Genomic DNA, 15,295 nt, shown 5'->3' on the forward strand with positions numbered 1-15,295 from the left:
ATTTGATAAACCACCGAAAAGTAATGCATTAATGTTTAGTGAAAAATTGGATAATTGTTAAGACATAAATCTAAATCAATGGTATAACAATTGTTAAGTAATGTTAGGACAAGATTTTCACTTTGCAACAAAAACTACTTCGAATTCAAAATATAAAGAAACAAGAAACAGAAAACAAAAGAAATAGGTATTGCTGCATAATACCCAAGCAATTCAACAATCAGTAACAACTAACCGTCAAATACCATTAGGTGAACAGTCATATTGAACTTGTCAAAGAATAATGTAAATAATTTAAATAACTGCCAATAAACTGCTTAAGTAATTACATTTTAAATTTGAATTTAAACAAACTAATCAAAGATTTAAAAAGACCAAAGACAAAAGACAAATAAAAATGTACAAACTAATCAAACCAAAAGTATTTAATAAATAAGCAGTAAATGTGTTTAATAAAACAAAAAACGATGTGTAAAGTGAGTCATGATTGGTTAAATTAGAACAAATGAACATATTAGAAAGCAAACCAATACAATAAGGCAAAATGTATATGAAATGAAAAGCGTTATGTTCGAACAAAACATGGCCGTTTTTGCACAAAACTTGTTCCAATGTTCCACAAACATTTTGCCTCTCATCGTTAGCACTCGCAACATTGAGAGCCTAATCGAACGTGTTGCCAACGAGAATTGTGAAGAACTTTAACACCACCCGCCCTGCCAGACAGCCCCGGGCAGCGTTGTGGCCGATGGAATGTCAATAACTTTTAATCGTAAAACGTGGTGCGCCCGTTACGGGGAGTTTCAGGTGGGTGGGCGTGAGTGTTTCCAAAATAAATTTCCCGGCTGAAATGGCCGCTAAATGGTGCTTCACATCCATCTTCCGGCGGCCATCTAATCTCGGCGGCCGCGCGAAGCATACGATAGGAATAGAAGTAAAATTCCCAGGCTGAGCATAATGTTTCAAACTTTACACGCCTCGTTCGTCGAGCGGCGTGATGAGTCGTTGAAAATGACAAAATCGAAAATGAATCCTCTCCAAGTCGACAGGAGGGCGTCCTTTTCGGGGCACTGATAGGCCTCGGCCTGCCCTCGTGCGTAGCCCCGGTAGCAGTAAACATATCCGGCGTCTAATGACATTTTTGTTGCGACAATCTTCCCGACGAAGGTGCCTCTCTCCGTCTCTTACGCTCCCTCTTTCTCTCTCTCTCTCTTCCCAACAGAGACCGTCCTCAAGCCGCGATGGACGGATGCAAAGGAGTGGCGGCCCTCGTCCTGGCGCTACTTTGCTGGTGCCACCTGCCGGCCCCTGCCGGCTCGAATGTGACCGAAACGAGACCGAAATCTGGTGGCCGCGACCGGCCCTCTTCCTCGTCGTCCGCGCCATCCCCAGCGATCGTTTCCCTGTCGTCGGCCTCGATAGTGGCCGCCCTTGCCCAACGCCACGCCAACGCGAACGGCAACGCCAGCGGTACCGGAAGTGGCCCTGCGTGGTCGCCGACGGTGGGTGGTGGGCCGGCCGGGAAATGTAATATCGCCCAGTTGCGCTGCGCCAACGGGACCTGCATACCGTCGTCGAAGTTCTGTGACGGCAACTTCGATTGCCTCGATAGGAGCGACGAGCCGGCCGCCTGTACAGGTAAGTGGTGCACCTTGATTACTTCGTCCTTTCGAACGGCGGCAGGTTATGAGTTTGATTCCTTCGTCGTCGGTGGCTTCTGTTTCTGGACCTGGAATCCTCGCATCGTTTCCGGCCAGAGAAGGCGCTCGTTGTTGTGTCGTTTCCGGGTTTTTCCACTTTTCGTTCCATTTTTCTCTGCCACAGGAGGTGGCCACCAGTCGCCTCGGGTGGGTGGCGTAAAAAACGTATGGTTGGGCTTTAAAGGTTAATACCTCTTTGTAGCCGCCAAAATGAGTGTTCCGTGAAGGTCGGAGCCCTTGCGGACAGCGGGGCTCCTGCTCCTGCGGAAACGGGGGAACGCCGTAAATTGTTGAATTGCTTCACGTGTCGTTTCGTTTTTCCATTTGCGCCAAAAACGTGGCGTGGCCTGTCGGAGGCGAAAGGTAAGCGGAGCAAGGAGCGTCTGGTGCACAATTCGAGCTCGGTGTTTCGGTTTTTTTTTTGTCGGGAAAATTAGGAAGGAAACGGATTTTTGGGTTGGGTTTTGGGAAGTTTCGTTTCGGTTTTTAACGGGGCGCTCCGGGCGATTTTTTCCATTTTATGTTTCACCGGCACCGGCAGGTCCTGTTGCGCCGCTCCCGACCCGTTTGATTGTTGCTTTCTGCGCGTATCTTTCCATCACTTTATGGATCCATCTCCGCCCAGTGGGTGAGCGATGATTTTAAGCGACACACGCCCGCAGCGAGCATTAACGACCGCCGAGCGCTTCCCGCGAGGCGAGTGAGCAAAATAGCCAGCAGTCATAAACCTCTATGCAATTGCGCTGCGAATTAAATTTCATGGACGGGAAAACGGCAGTAATCTGGCCCGCGGGTTTCTGGCCGTTTTTTTCTGTTTACTGTTTGCCAAGTGGCTTATGTTGGTGGTGGCCCGCGTTGCGGGTTATCAAATGGTGCTTGTTGACTCGTTTGGCTCGGTACGCAGGATCGGGATGTTATTGTGCAAAGCTGAGCAATTTTCAGCCATCAAAAATAGATGGCAATCGGTAAACAATATTTTGACAGAAAAGCCACGTCAATTTGCTGGGCGCTACAGCCTGAGTTTTGGATTCAAGAAGCGTTGTTTCATTTGTAAGATTTTCAATCCTACTATGGGCCAAAAATAAAGGGGAATTGGCTTGTAACTCAAACCACACTATTTATTCCTCTCAACCAATGTCATCTTTATCAAATCAATCCCTACTCCATGCAATACACTGATGGCTACGTTTGTTCCAATTTTTGGGTCATATCTCCAGTACTGTTAACGGTACTGTTCTCTTGACAGGCTAATGCGATATTGGTCATTGATTTGTGGCAAAATGATCATGTAATGATCCAGAAAATGGGATGGAACTGTGAACCGCATTTATACTATCACACATTTATGGATGTTACCTATTTTAAGTTATTAAAGTCCTATCATATTCCTATTTATTTCGTCCTATTTTATTTAAATAGCCTTTAAGACAAAATAAACAACTCATTTAGATGCTAACGTCGTTATAGTTTAACTGTCATTTATGTGCAAAAAGTAATTTAGAATGTTGGCATAACCTGATTAACCCATTCAACTATCCCACACATGGCCAGTAAGCGGTCAATAATCTTGGTTGAAGTAACAGATTACTTACATTGTTACCATTCGATTGGGGAATAAAAGCGAGCTATAAATTGTAATCAACTTCTTGGTCTACCAAAAATTGTGGCAAGTTTGTTTAATGACGATGCCATTCCATGATAAAAATATGGCTGATGTGCTTAGCCAGATTTTACAGAATGGGGTTGGACCGTAGGACCTTTTTCTCTTCGCAGCAACCCTCTGAAACACCCATTTTTATCCATTTATTTATCTTAAAAGCATCACTAAGGTCGGTCAATGCATTGAGTTAATGACCACCATACATTAACTGGGAGTTGAGATTTAATAGGAGCATGGTCAAATCAAGGCCGAACCGAACATTGCGATAGCATGTGGAAAGCTTCCCAAATGGCACTTCAAAGTCTCAAAGTTCTCATACTCCCAATAGTCAAAGGTTTTAATTTTGTTTTAAGCTACTCCACATCGCAAAAAGAGAAACCGCTGGATGGAAGTTTGGCCAACAGATAATAAACTTTCGAACATAAAAAGATAAAAACTAAACCACAAACTGCGAGCCCCTAATCGAGTGGCACATTTGAAACGGACGAAAAACTGCATCATCCCTCGCCCAGACCGCACACTCGGAAGGACAAGGGCCCAAGGACCTCATCGGTTTTTCCCTTGGCAGGATTATCGAGCTGCAATAATCATCTGGCTGCCAGTTTCTCCCCGGGCGCCCATTTCGGTGGTCGAGGTGCATTAACGGAGAACTTGCTTTTTGATATGCTCCCGGCGGCAGAGTCCTCAAGGTCCTGCCCGCGCTGTTGAGGCGATCGGCAACCGAACGCCTCGTCCGACCGAATGGTTGGCCCCCTTGCTTGGGACCCTCTTTTTATTCCCGCTTCTCTTGTTTGTCTTTCTTGCCTGGTCCTGGTCGATCCGAAGAAAGACCCACCCGGAACCGGAAGGAACCGGATGAACTTTCGGTCCAGTAAAAGTTTTAACGACCGTACCGCGTGAATCGAAAGGCCATGCCGATGAGGATGGTGTGAGAGAGAGAGAGAGAGAAAAAGCAGCCACGGACAGGATCTTACAAAAGCCCAGCAGGAAGTGGCCACCGAAAGGACGGGCCGCGCACGGTCACAAGTCGTCCCGTTCCGGATGTCCGGTCCGGAAATGGCCACCCGAAAATTTGTTGGCCCACCGAGAAGGACCCCGAACGATCGTGCCGTGCCGGGTTGTCGCCGGGCCGGAAGTCCGGACGGGAAGATCACGTAGAATGCGACTCCTTACAACTTCTCTTACGCAAAACCGATAAAAAGGGGAGAGAGAGACAGAGAGAAAGAAACAGAAAGAGAGAAAGAGAGAGAGAGAGAGAGAGAAGAGATAGAAAAAAAATTCAATGTGCCTAAGAGCGGCTCGATAAACTTTTCTTTGTGCTCTCAAACATACCCTTGTCATATTGCGAGTCCTTGGTCACCGACTGTGGGCAGAGAGAGATACGAAAGCCAGAAAGCCCTATAGAACAACAAGAGTGAATGATTCAGTAAATGACGTGCAGGGAATATAGTTTGGAAAACGGTGGTCCTTGATGCCTATGAAGACACAGTCACTTTTGGAGATGTTAAGTATATGAAGAGTACACCCAGCACGAGTAAAGATTCGATGCTGAAACAATGTCTAAGCCACGAGTAGTGACATTAATTTGTCTTTGACATGATTTTAAGTTTGCGATTAAATAAACTCGAAAGACTTGATAAATCCTTTTAATGAAAGCGATCAACTGGCCCACAACTCTGATAATATGAAATCCACACCACAGTTACAGCATATAAATCAATAAACCAACAAAGCCACTCAAAGAAAGAAGCTTCAAGCTCAAAATCTCTCAAATGATATTAAAAACAAAAACAATATAACTTACTTCACTGAATTACTGTGAATTTAGTGCAAAACATTGCACAATAACCACAAACACATTCAAAAAAATGCCAAACGTATAAGAAATTGCATTGCAGTTCGGAATGGTAAACGTCTTCATACTGGAATAAACGATTTTTAGGTGAAAAAGCGGGATGGACGGAAGCGATTATGAGAGCGATCGAATTGATTGAAGAAGTATCAACAACGAAACGATTCGCTTGCTTTAAACTAGTGTGACATTCTTGGGGCGGACGATACCATTCGATAAAATTACCGCAACACTCCAACAAACGGAACGGAAGCTTCGAAACGGAAACTCCGGAGGTTGCTTGAATGAACAATTCTTTGGGACTTGCGATGGATAAAATTAACGTGAGATTAGGTTGAACAAGCAGTTCACGCGTTTCATTTTTATAGCCTCAGCATCGAAAAGTACTTGCCACGGTGGCTTACCCGGTGGCTTTCGCCGCAGTCCAAAGATCATTGCTACGCTCAAGTCGCCCGTGGGCCGATGTGATCAATGTTCGAAACGAAAAACCATGTTTCAGCGCCTGGAATGTTCAATTCCTCTCAGCCGTTGATCATAAAACTATGGTCGCGAGGAGTTGCTGTCGTTGCGGCTGTAAGACGGAGCCTCCGGAATCACTCCACGTGGCTGCTGGCAAAAAACAGAGCACCCAACAGCGAAGAGCGAAGTTTGGCCGGTAGTTTGGAAGTGGAAACTTTGCTTCCCATTGTGTATCGTTTCCCAATGTCTGGAGGGTGGGGAGTGCTTCCCAAAGCCATTGCCAACATCGGAAAGTGCAGTATTTTTATGGCCGCGAGCAGAAAAAGTGCAAAATGTATGGGAAGAAAGAACGCGACCGCGAAGATAGAAACGCGCAGAGGAAGAAAGCATAACAAAGTTTCTCGTCCGACCGAAAACGTGGGCTGACCGACCGAAACCTTACGGTCTTTGGGAGTGATCAAAATTTTATGGATAAACATAATAAACTGGGCCACGGCGGCGTAGGCCACAAAGAACGTATGGCTTTCCCGGCATCGGCGTCTCGCAAATCATGCTCGTGAAAAGCGCGGAGGAAAAAAAATCGGGGAAAAAGGAAACCGCGCACGTGGCACCAACATTTCTCGACCCATTAATCGTCCGGGGGAGTGACGAAGAAGCGACTTCCACAGCATCCTCGGTCGAAGGTTGCTGGTCCAAAGCCGCAAGGCTTCTTATGCACGTCCACGGGGCACATACACGGGGCGCAAAAGGTGTGCCAGCGAGCTTCCGGCCGGGCCATCCATCATGCGAATGCGCCGTGGCCGGTGCCTCATCACACGCGCGCCCTACCTTTTAACACTTTTCGCAGACGAACCAACGGACGGATGAAAGGACGCACCGGGTTTTATTACTCCCGTCGCGGCCGCGGCCTCCGGAAGTCGCGGTGACCGGTGGCCATTTCGGCGGCCAGATGATATACGAGCATGGGCCGCTGCGGGTTGTGTTGGGCAGGTGGTCAGAAGTGCAGAGTCATAATCCTGACCGCAGTGCTCATCATCGGTTGTGGGATATGTGACACGAGAGACACGGTACGGAGGGGCTGGATGGGATTTGTGGGTCTCTTTTTCTGACTCTCTTATAGCTTCCGGTTCGGTAATTAATCTTACATGACGCGTTTAGATGGAAGCCAACGGAGATTGGGTCAAAAGTTAGCCGAATCGACCGGCGAAGGGAGGAATGCTTTAGAGTGATGATCAGCCCCTGTTTTGGGGGAAGAATCGAAGTGGGGGCGACTGTACTATAAAAAAGATAGAAAGAATGGGAGAATTACAACTCATGACTGTGTTTTGATGTCTAAGAAATTTTTGGGCCACTGTTTCACGCCATAGTGTTTGATGCTCATTGGCTTATTTGGTAGATTTGCGTAGTTTTGCGATTGATTGGCTCCAAACCGTGCAAAACTTTAAATTTCATACAATGGTTAACGTGTTTGATGTGGAATAAATACTGTTTAAATATTTTAACTAAATTTATTTATGGAATACTTTCTCTTTTAAAAAAACTAATGAAAAATGCACATTTAATACATTTTGAACTATTATTACAGGCACTAACTCTTTTGCCTTATGATGACGAATACGAAAGACGAATGAGACTTCATACAGTGCCTAGCGAAACAAATCTTTTCTATGAACACGCGGATAATATGTGCATATGTGTGAAGCTTCTTTTGCAATCGCTGCTTTAAGATAATGAACGTGAGTTTAAGGTTCAAAGGCCACAATGACTTAACCTTAAAAAAAATTTTGAATTTTCACTTAACCACGTGTGTTGGTTCAACCATTTACGGCCTTGGGTGGATTTGGATGGTGTGAAACAAAGTTAATTTAAAGTTCGAAGCTTGTAGTTTTCAATTTTTCACATCTATTGCCTTCGTTTCATTCGATATGAAAAGAACCAGAGCAGAATTTGTTACTTATCAGAAAAAATAGTGTTATTTTATATGGTTTTTTACATATTCGAAACGCAGAAATAGGGATGTAAAAGGCACGATAATTTTTTTTTCTCAGCTTTTAAGATAGCTAAAACTTCGGTATATTGTTAGCTAATCTATGAAGAACATCCAGTGGTCATGAATATGACTTTGATAAAAATGACAAGGATATTGCAAAAGTATTCAACAACAGCGAGGCATCAGCGAGGCCAACATACAAAACACAACATACATGAGTCTAGGTAAATGAAAATGTAAGCCTATGTTTTGAAGATGGTGTGCGTAAGAAATCAATCCCTAAACGAATAGATAAACGTTAACTAATATCTCAACAACAAATTCTATGCAATCTGCGAAAAGTATTCAACAAAAACTTCAATGAGATAGTGAAGAAGTCCTTTTTGTGCATGTAACCCGACGTAATCTATAGGATGCAGGTAGATCTGGCATTACTTTCGATAGATAAGCCAATTAAGCTCAGTAAATCAATCCGAAAAAAAAACGTTATTTTACCGTCAGCATCCTTTGAAATTTCTCTTATTCTGGAAAAAAATGCTTTGGACTGAGGAATTGCAGGTAAGACTCAACTACACAGGTATTATGATCTAGAGAGGCATTTTTCCATGAAACCTGCAAACTAGTGACCTTTCCGAGTCGTTTTAACTAGAAAGCGTACCATAACTTAATGAAAGAAGTAATCATTCCTGAAGGAAAATGTCCTGTTGATCGAGATTTCACCGTAGAACAGGATAGTTCACCAACTCATAAGACACAAGCAGCCGTGAAGTAACTCGAAGATGATTATATTAAGGTTCTAGATTTTCCAGCACAATGCCCACACCAGGAGGCACTGGGAACATGCAGCCACTGATGTGCCTTGGAGTTCCACGAGAAATGTCTGAGACATCTGAGCAAATTCCACGAAGTTTAACAGAATCAGTTTGATTAAATCAAATAATCGAGTCCACAATAATTGCTTCTGAATATCTAACGATCTCTAAATAAAGCAAAAATATTATTTCAGCATTTGATGTTTTATGCTGAGGTTTTGTTGACTTAGATAAATTTGTGATCTTCGCAATTCATAATATCTTTTGTTTTGTTGTTAGCTATAAGCTACAAGTTTAAAAGAATACCTGAGGAAGTTCTATGGAAAAGGGCCAGTCGTAGTTCTGCGATCTCTTTTGCAACGACTTAAGTCAGCATTTTATATCGTTCTACCTTATCTATATATTTCTGACGATCGTCGCTATGTCTCTTATATCGCAAGCTATTGTGATTCTTTTCATTTAACCACAAAAAAATTACCCTGAAGTTATATAAGATGTGAGAATAGAACCATGGCAATTTTGTTTTTAATTTCCACAACTTGCAATGACCTTCGAATTGGAAGAAGCTTCGACAATTAGTATCAACACTACAAGTATTGTAGTTTTTCTTTGAAACGTTCACTAAAATGGCCTAGTCTTGGCTGCACTCTTTCTCAATCGCAACTCATGTGTGAATACAAGTTTCCAGGAATGACGCATAATTTGCGTAATGCGCACGGGAGTGATTCAATGGAATTCATTCAATAGAACACCGAAACCTCCAAACACAGCCCGAAAGAACGGAGCCCGTGCTTCCTGTGGCGCTCGTGACTAATTTGCCTTTTGGTCCCGTTTGCTTGCTCATCGCGCCCCCCGACATAACAGCAAATCCATCAGCCGCGAACATGTTGTGAGCCGGTTCTCGGATGCTGCTGTCTGTGCTGTCACACGTCACGAAAGTAGAACAACCATCTTGGGTCGTTGCTGTCATTCTAAAAGTCAGCGGCGACCCAAAGACGCTCCCCCCGAACGAATGACGTTCGCAACTTTCTGGACAATGCAAGTAATTAGTCCCCCCGGTGTGCGCAGCATAAGACGCGCCCCGTATTGTTCCTTGCGGGTGACTTCCGGTGTCTGTTTGGGAGGGTGATTGTGAAAGGCGTGGATTAAAGTATTCGCGCTCGGGACGCTGAGGACCGATGGCGCTGTAAATTATTTCGTCAGCAGCAGCAGCTGCTCCTCCATGGCCGACGTTCGACGGTGACGTGTTGTTTGACTTTTGGACACTTTCCCGAATGCACATTCTCTTGGCAGCCCCCGGAACGAGTAGCGGAATGTTGTTGTTTGCTTTCGGGATGCTTTCGGGTTTTCCGGTTTGCCTGAGGTTTTGTGGTCTGCTGCGAAGTACAAAAAAACGCAAAACTCCATGCCGCGTCCGCGTGACATATTCGCCAGAAATTAATATTCAGCAGTCGTAATTCTTCGCTCGCTCGCGCGACAGCCATTCCTGCCTCCCTCCCCGGGCGTGTGGCCACTAATCTCGATCTTTATTTTATTTGCTTTCTTTTTTCGTTACTGTTGGTCCCACACAACAACATCAACCCGGGAGTCCGCGGAGCCTGGGAGTAGGCTCCCCGCGGGTTCGGTAGCTCGGGCCAAGGGCCCTCGTCGGTGTGTGTTATTTGTTTGTGTTGTCGATTTCGCTCTCTCTCACACACACAGGCCCTCCGAACCGAGCGAGGGGCTTAGAGGCAGTGGGCCATGACCGGGAGGCCACCCGGCCCCCAGTCAAGAGTATCGTAAGTCGCTGTCAGTCTGCAGTCGGTTTCGATAAGCTCAGCACTTTTTTCCCCGCAGCCACATTAATGTGTTTGTGTGCGTCCTCGGCGGCGTGTGTCTGTGCAAATTCGGGCATGTTTATGTGCCCTTGATTGTGTGACTGTATGTGTGCGGTAAGCTTTACGTAAGGATATCGGCGAAGGCATTTCTTTTGCATTTTTTATGAATTTAAATTGACTTGTGAAGAAAAGTTGGGCCCAACCACCGAAAGACTCCCATCCCTAGCGCTGCGAGTGGCCTCCCGCTGCGCTCTTAAGCGAGCGAAAGAGAGAGATAGAAAGAGACAGAGAGAGAGGGGTCCCGAAAGCTTAGCTTTAATAATGCTGAGGTTATTATTTTGGGGGCAAGATAATTCCAAATTATGAAGCTGAAGGTTTGACTAAGACGTATACTGTGCGGGTATTGGGGGAGAGCGTTTGGGGTGCATCCCCTCGGGGGCCGGTGGTCAACCCCCACCCCCACCCGGATTATTGGGTGCGACACGGGCCAGCAATCGGCCAGGGATCGTCCGTTGGTTAGCGGAAAATCAGTACCGGGGGCCGTTGCGTTGCGGATTAAAGCGCTGGCCGCTCGGTTCGGTTCGGCTTCGCAGAAGATCCTTCGCTTTTTTATGCTTTCCGAGTTTATGCTGCTGCTGCTGCTGCTGGTGGTTGGTATGTTTCTTCTTCGAGAATAATTAAATTGTATAGGCTTAATAAATATGGATCAATACCATCGAGATAGGGAGGTGAGTCTGAAAGCGACAGAGAGAGACAGGATAGGAACTTGGGGGCCTCGGTTCAAGCGGGAGTCCTGGTCGGGTTTTTAAAATTAGGAATCCACCCGCAACCGGGGCGGGAGGCTGAAACCGGATTTATTAGATGAAAGATGGGTCCGCAAAAATTATGGCCCGATAATCGCATTTGGTGCGCCACGCCGCCGATTGCGCCCTTTATTTGCCAACCCGCAATTTGAGCGGGGGGAGGATCAATATTGGATTGCGGGCCCGCACGGGTCCATTTTAGTAATTTAGAGATTGATCCTGGTGCTCGAAATCCTTCTCCCGGCATCGGATCCCGCCCACCAGATAGTAATGTTTGGGGGCGCTTTTGCGTGCGGCGGACAGTGTTATGTTGCAACCTCAGCCGTAACGAGCGATATCAATTCAATTAGTTCCGATTCTGGAGCGCCCCCGGGAGGGCGATGAAGGTCCCGAAGCGTCCCTCTCCAGGACGCTCTGCGTTCTGTGTCCTGCTGACATCGACATTTCCTTTCGCTGATGAAGTGAGCCACCAGGCGTCTCCATCGATGCCACGTGTGCTGTGCGCATTTTTTACAACAATCGTCCCGGCGAGTGGCTCTGTGTGTTCTCACGTGCAATCCCACAGGGAACCGGTGAACCTTGCACACACACCCGGTGCGGTGTTTGCACTTTTGTGAGTTTGCCAGGAGCTGTGGCAGGGTGGCAAAAGGCCAACCTTTCGTGGAGTGCGCCCGTCTCGCTGGGGCTAACTCGTAAAGCGTTTCAACTTTATGTGTCTCGCCAACTACCAAAGCACCAGGTGGGGAAGCACCAGGGGGCCCAAGAACTGGGACACTTCTTTCTCCCAGTAGTTTGTGTTTGTTTGACAATCGAAATAAACAGCGCGAGCAGAACGACGGGCGTTGCGCCAATGTATCGCCCACGTTGCCCACGGATTCTTCGGAGCGGTACTTCGCAGGACACACCGAACGGAACGGAGTGAGAGTGGTGGTGAGAATAAATAGGAAGTCGAGAGTTAGGAGCCAACAAACTCCTGTTTGTCTTCGGGTTGCAGTAGTGGGACCGTAGCGTGTGTTTGTGCACCGTTCGCCGGAAAACGCGAACCGTTGCAGGAGTTTTCTAATTACTATAATGAAGACACCCGGTGCCAGCAGAGCCACACCGTCCGCCCTCCCCACTCGATAAACAGATCGGAAAGGACGGACATGATGTATGCACTGCCGTGTCCTGCCCAGGACGCGAGAAGGCTACCGATCTACGCCCCGTCGGTGCAAACAGAATTTTTCACAAATCAAATTAAATTTATTTTTGTGCCCCAAAGTTATGGTGCCAAGTTGTGTTTGGTTTATGCATGCAACCGTTCCCGGTTCCCGGGTCAGGGTGGGGAACTTATTATTATGTCGGTTGTCGGTGCCACTTCGTTTCGGTTTTTGTTTAATTTAAATTAGAACGCCGGCGCACACCGACACCGAGCGACGGCATTGGGCAAATTGTTTATCGGGCCCTTCCGTTGCAAGGTGAACTCCTTGCTCCGTGTGTGTGCGAGAGAGAGAGAGAGAGAACAAGGACACTTATTTGAGTCTGGATTGTGTTTGGATTGAATCTTTAAGGCTGGCTGGGCAATTTAGGAGTTAGTTTTTTGGGGGCCCGCTGCGCAAATAGTTTATTGTTTGACTAAAGGGCGTTCTTCTCCTTTCAAGAAGTTTCCCATCGGTGTGGTGTTAGTAGCACCGGTCGAAATTATAACCATTGTACCGTGCAGTGCACATCATGCATCATGAAGTCTCTCATGCTCGAGTTGGTTCGGGATATGGCAATGGTATGTCAACTGTTGTTATAAATAATGTTTGTGGTGTTAAAACTTGAGTACAGATGTGTTTTTTCATGATAAAATGGAACTGAAATCAAGTTCCAGTGTCTGACAGTAGCTCAGAAATATCCAGCCCAAATTTAATTTATTTCACTCAAGTAATTTTAAATAAGATATCGAAATGACATTTTCCAGTTACGTACTGAAAGCATTAAAGACCTAGAAGCAATCATCGGATCAACTGCCAGTGATGCTTTTGAAATATTTAATAACGCACTTCGAAGTCGTATTTCTAAGACTTCAGTGAGAGATACATTTCAATCAGTGCCGAATGTTGAGGTTTCAAGTTGCCCGGATCAATGAACGCTTGGTTTGCTTTACATAAAAAAGATTCAATCGTTATAGGATAGTTGCAGAATCTGTCAAGAGTCATGTTTAGGACCTTATCCTACACATTTTTTTTCCTTTCAATTTTTTCTTTTTTAGCGTTTGGTAGACATTCATTGCAGCGCAAGATCAAATGTTAGCCTTTAGTTCGAACAGGAACTAGCACAATTATCCAACGTTGTTTCAAGTGTGCTCGGGAACCTCGAAATAAAAGAACACTCGTCTGAGCCACTAGCCTCAGTTTAATGTCCCAGTTTCTTATTTGCAGTCGATTTCGTAGCTTGATCAAATCATACCATATAATAAAGCAATTCTTGAATAAGCGTATGCGTTGTTTATCTAGCGCTAGATACTGCTGGCTTGCAGTATTGGTCCGGACAAGAATATCTGCAGTCGGTCATTGGTTATAGCCCTTCGAATAAACATTTTGAAAATCTATGTTACGATAAAGTTCCAGAGACAAATTTGACTCCTACGAAAGAAAAAAAATTATTGCGTAACGTTGCTAGGAGCTTAACCAATGTCTTATCATGAATTTTAACGCGCTTTTCGTTGTCTTGGTCGCAAATATTTTAATGAAGATACAATTAAAACAAAACTCTCGATATGAACTGTGACTTTCCGGTAATCAATCAATGAATTGGCAAATACTCTTAGCTTTATTCAGCAAGAAAACAATGAGCCCCGGAAACGGCCAACAACACTTTCGATAAGGGTGGAGAAATGGCACTGAGAACAGCCAATGGAAGAATAAAGGCTTGTCAAAGAGAGTGCCTCACTAAGAGCTGCTTTTCCAATAAGAGCCCTGAGCCCAAGCCCGGCTCAGGTGACGCAAGCACAACAAGGCACGCGTGTGTAACACGCAAACATAACTTCGAGTGGCAGTCGCGTCATGTTCGAGTTCGAGGGCAAAAAACCACCAACAACAACGCACAGCCCGGCGTACAGTGTAACCGCGCTTGGTGGTCACCACATGCTAGGAGAACGGGGTAGCTGACGAACCAGCATGAATGAATTATTCGCATTGCCCGTGCCACGGATTGGGAAGACGGGAGCATAAAGCGCAAAACATAAAGCATGCCAATCGACTCGCATCGGACCGGGATCGCTCTGCCGCACGCGTGCGTTGGGTTTTGAAAGAATAACACTTTTCCAATTGACTAAACACGTAAATATACAATACACCCTTCTCGAGAGGGAGTGAGAGAGAGAGAGAGCGAGTGTATCAACATAATGGATGAGGGAAAATCGCTTACGCGGCGTTCGGATCGACCGCGGTTTTCCGGGTTTTCACCAGCCCCATATCCGTCTCCGTCCTGGCGCACCCAGCTGCGTCTCGTAAGCGTAAGAGGATCCCGGAGTACGGAGTTCTCTCTCAGTTGGATCTGAGTATGGTCTGAGGTGGAGCCCTGTGCCATGTGCCAGGGGTTTTCTGACTCCGCCGAAGCCCTGATAGGTGGGTGTGATGCATGCGCCAAAGCGGAGTACGAAATGTTAAACACGTTGTTTATTTTCGTTTCATTCTTCTCCGGTTACATATCGTTTGCGTGATTGTATCGGCGTTTGTAAAGAATATTCCGAGGCAAAAATTGTATGAAAAGTTGCCTCTTGAAGTAATGCTCGGAAAAGCTCTTTAAAGCTTCATGAGAGTTAGCTTTTTCAATGGAAGTGCCTACTGCTACGAGTCTTACTTTTTTGTTTTGTTGGTACACTCTTCATATGAGCGCATGTAAAGTTTCATTTCAATCGATCATTTCATTTTTTTACAATCCATTTGATATCGACGTGTCGTAATATTTTTTTACAACGGAAAAAAATCAAGTATCGTGTAATGATTAATTTTCTATTTTGAGGAAGGTTTAATAGTAAAGGATATTTATGAGCGAATGTTGAAAGTTTATAAGGACTCTTCGCCTTCAATTAGCACATTAAAAGGGGTGTTTCTGATTTTAAACGTGGTCGTACAAGATTTTAAACGTGGCCGAGAAGACGATCTAAAAGACACCCAAAAACAGACACAACTCATCAAATCGTAGAAAAAATACATGATTCAAGGCTGAATAAT

General features: G+C 45.4%; 1 protein-coding gene across 1 annotated transcript in view; it reads left to right on the plus strand.

The window, feature by feature from the left end:
• The first annotated feature begins 1,241 nt into the window (after window positions 1-1,241).
• LOC131205280 (uncharacterized) overlaps window positions 1,242-15,295 on the plus strand; it is a 47,323-nt gene continuing 33,269 nt past the window's right edge. Inside the window, exon 1 of the mRNA XM_058197313.1 lies at window positions 1,242-1,638. Coding sequence (XP_058053296.1) covers window positions 1,242-1,638 — 397 coding nt within the window. The remainder of the gene's footprint in view (window positions 1,639-15,295) is intronic.

Source organism: Anopheles bellator, chromosome 1 (assembly GCF_943735745.2).
Source record: "Anopheles bellator chromosome 1, idAnoBellAS_SP24_06.2, whole genome shotgun sequence".
NCBI lineage: Eukaryota > Metazoa > Arthropoda > Insecta > Diptera > Culicidae > Anopheles > Anopheles bellator.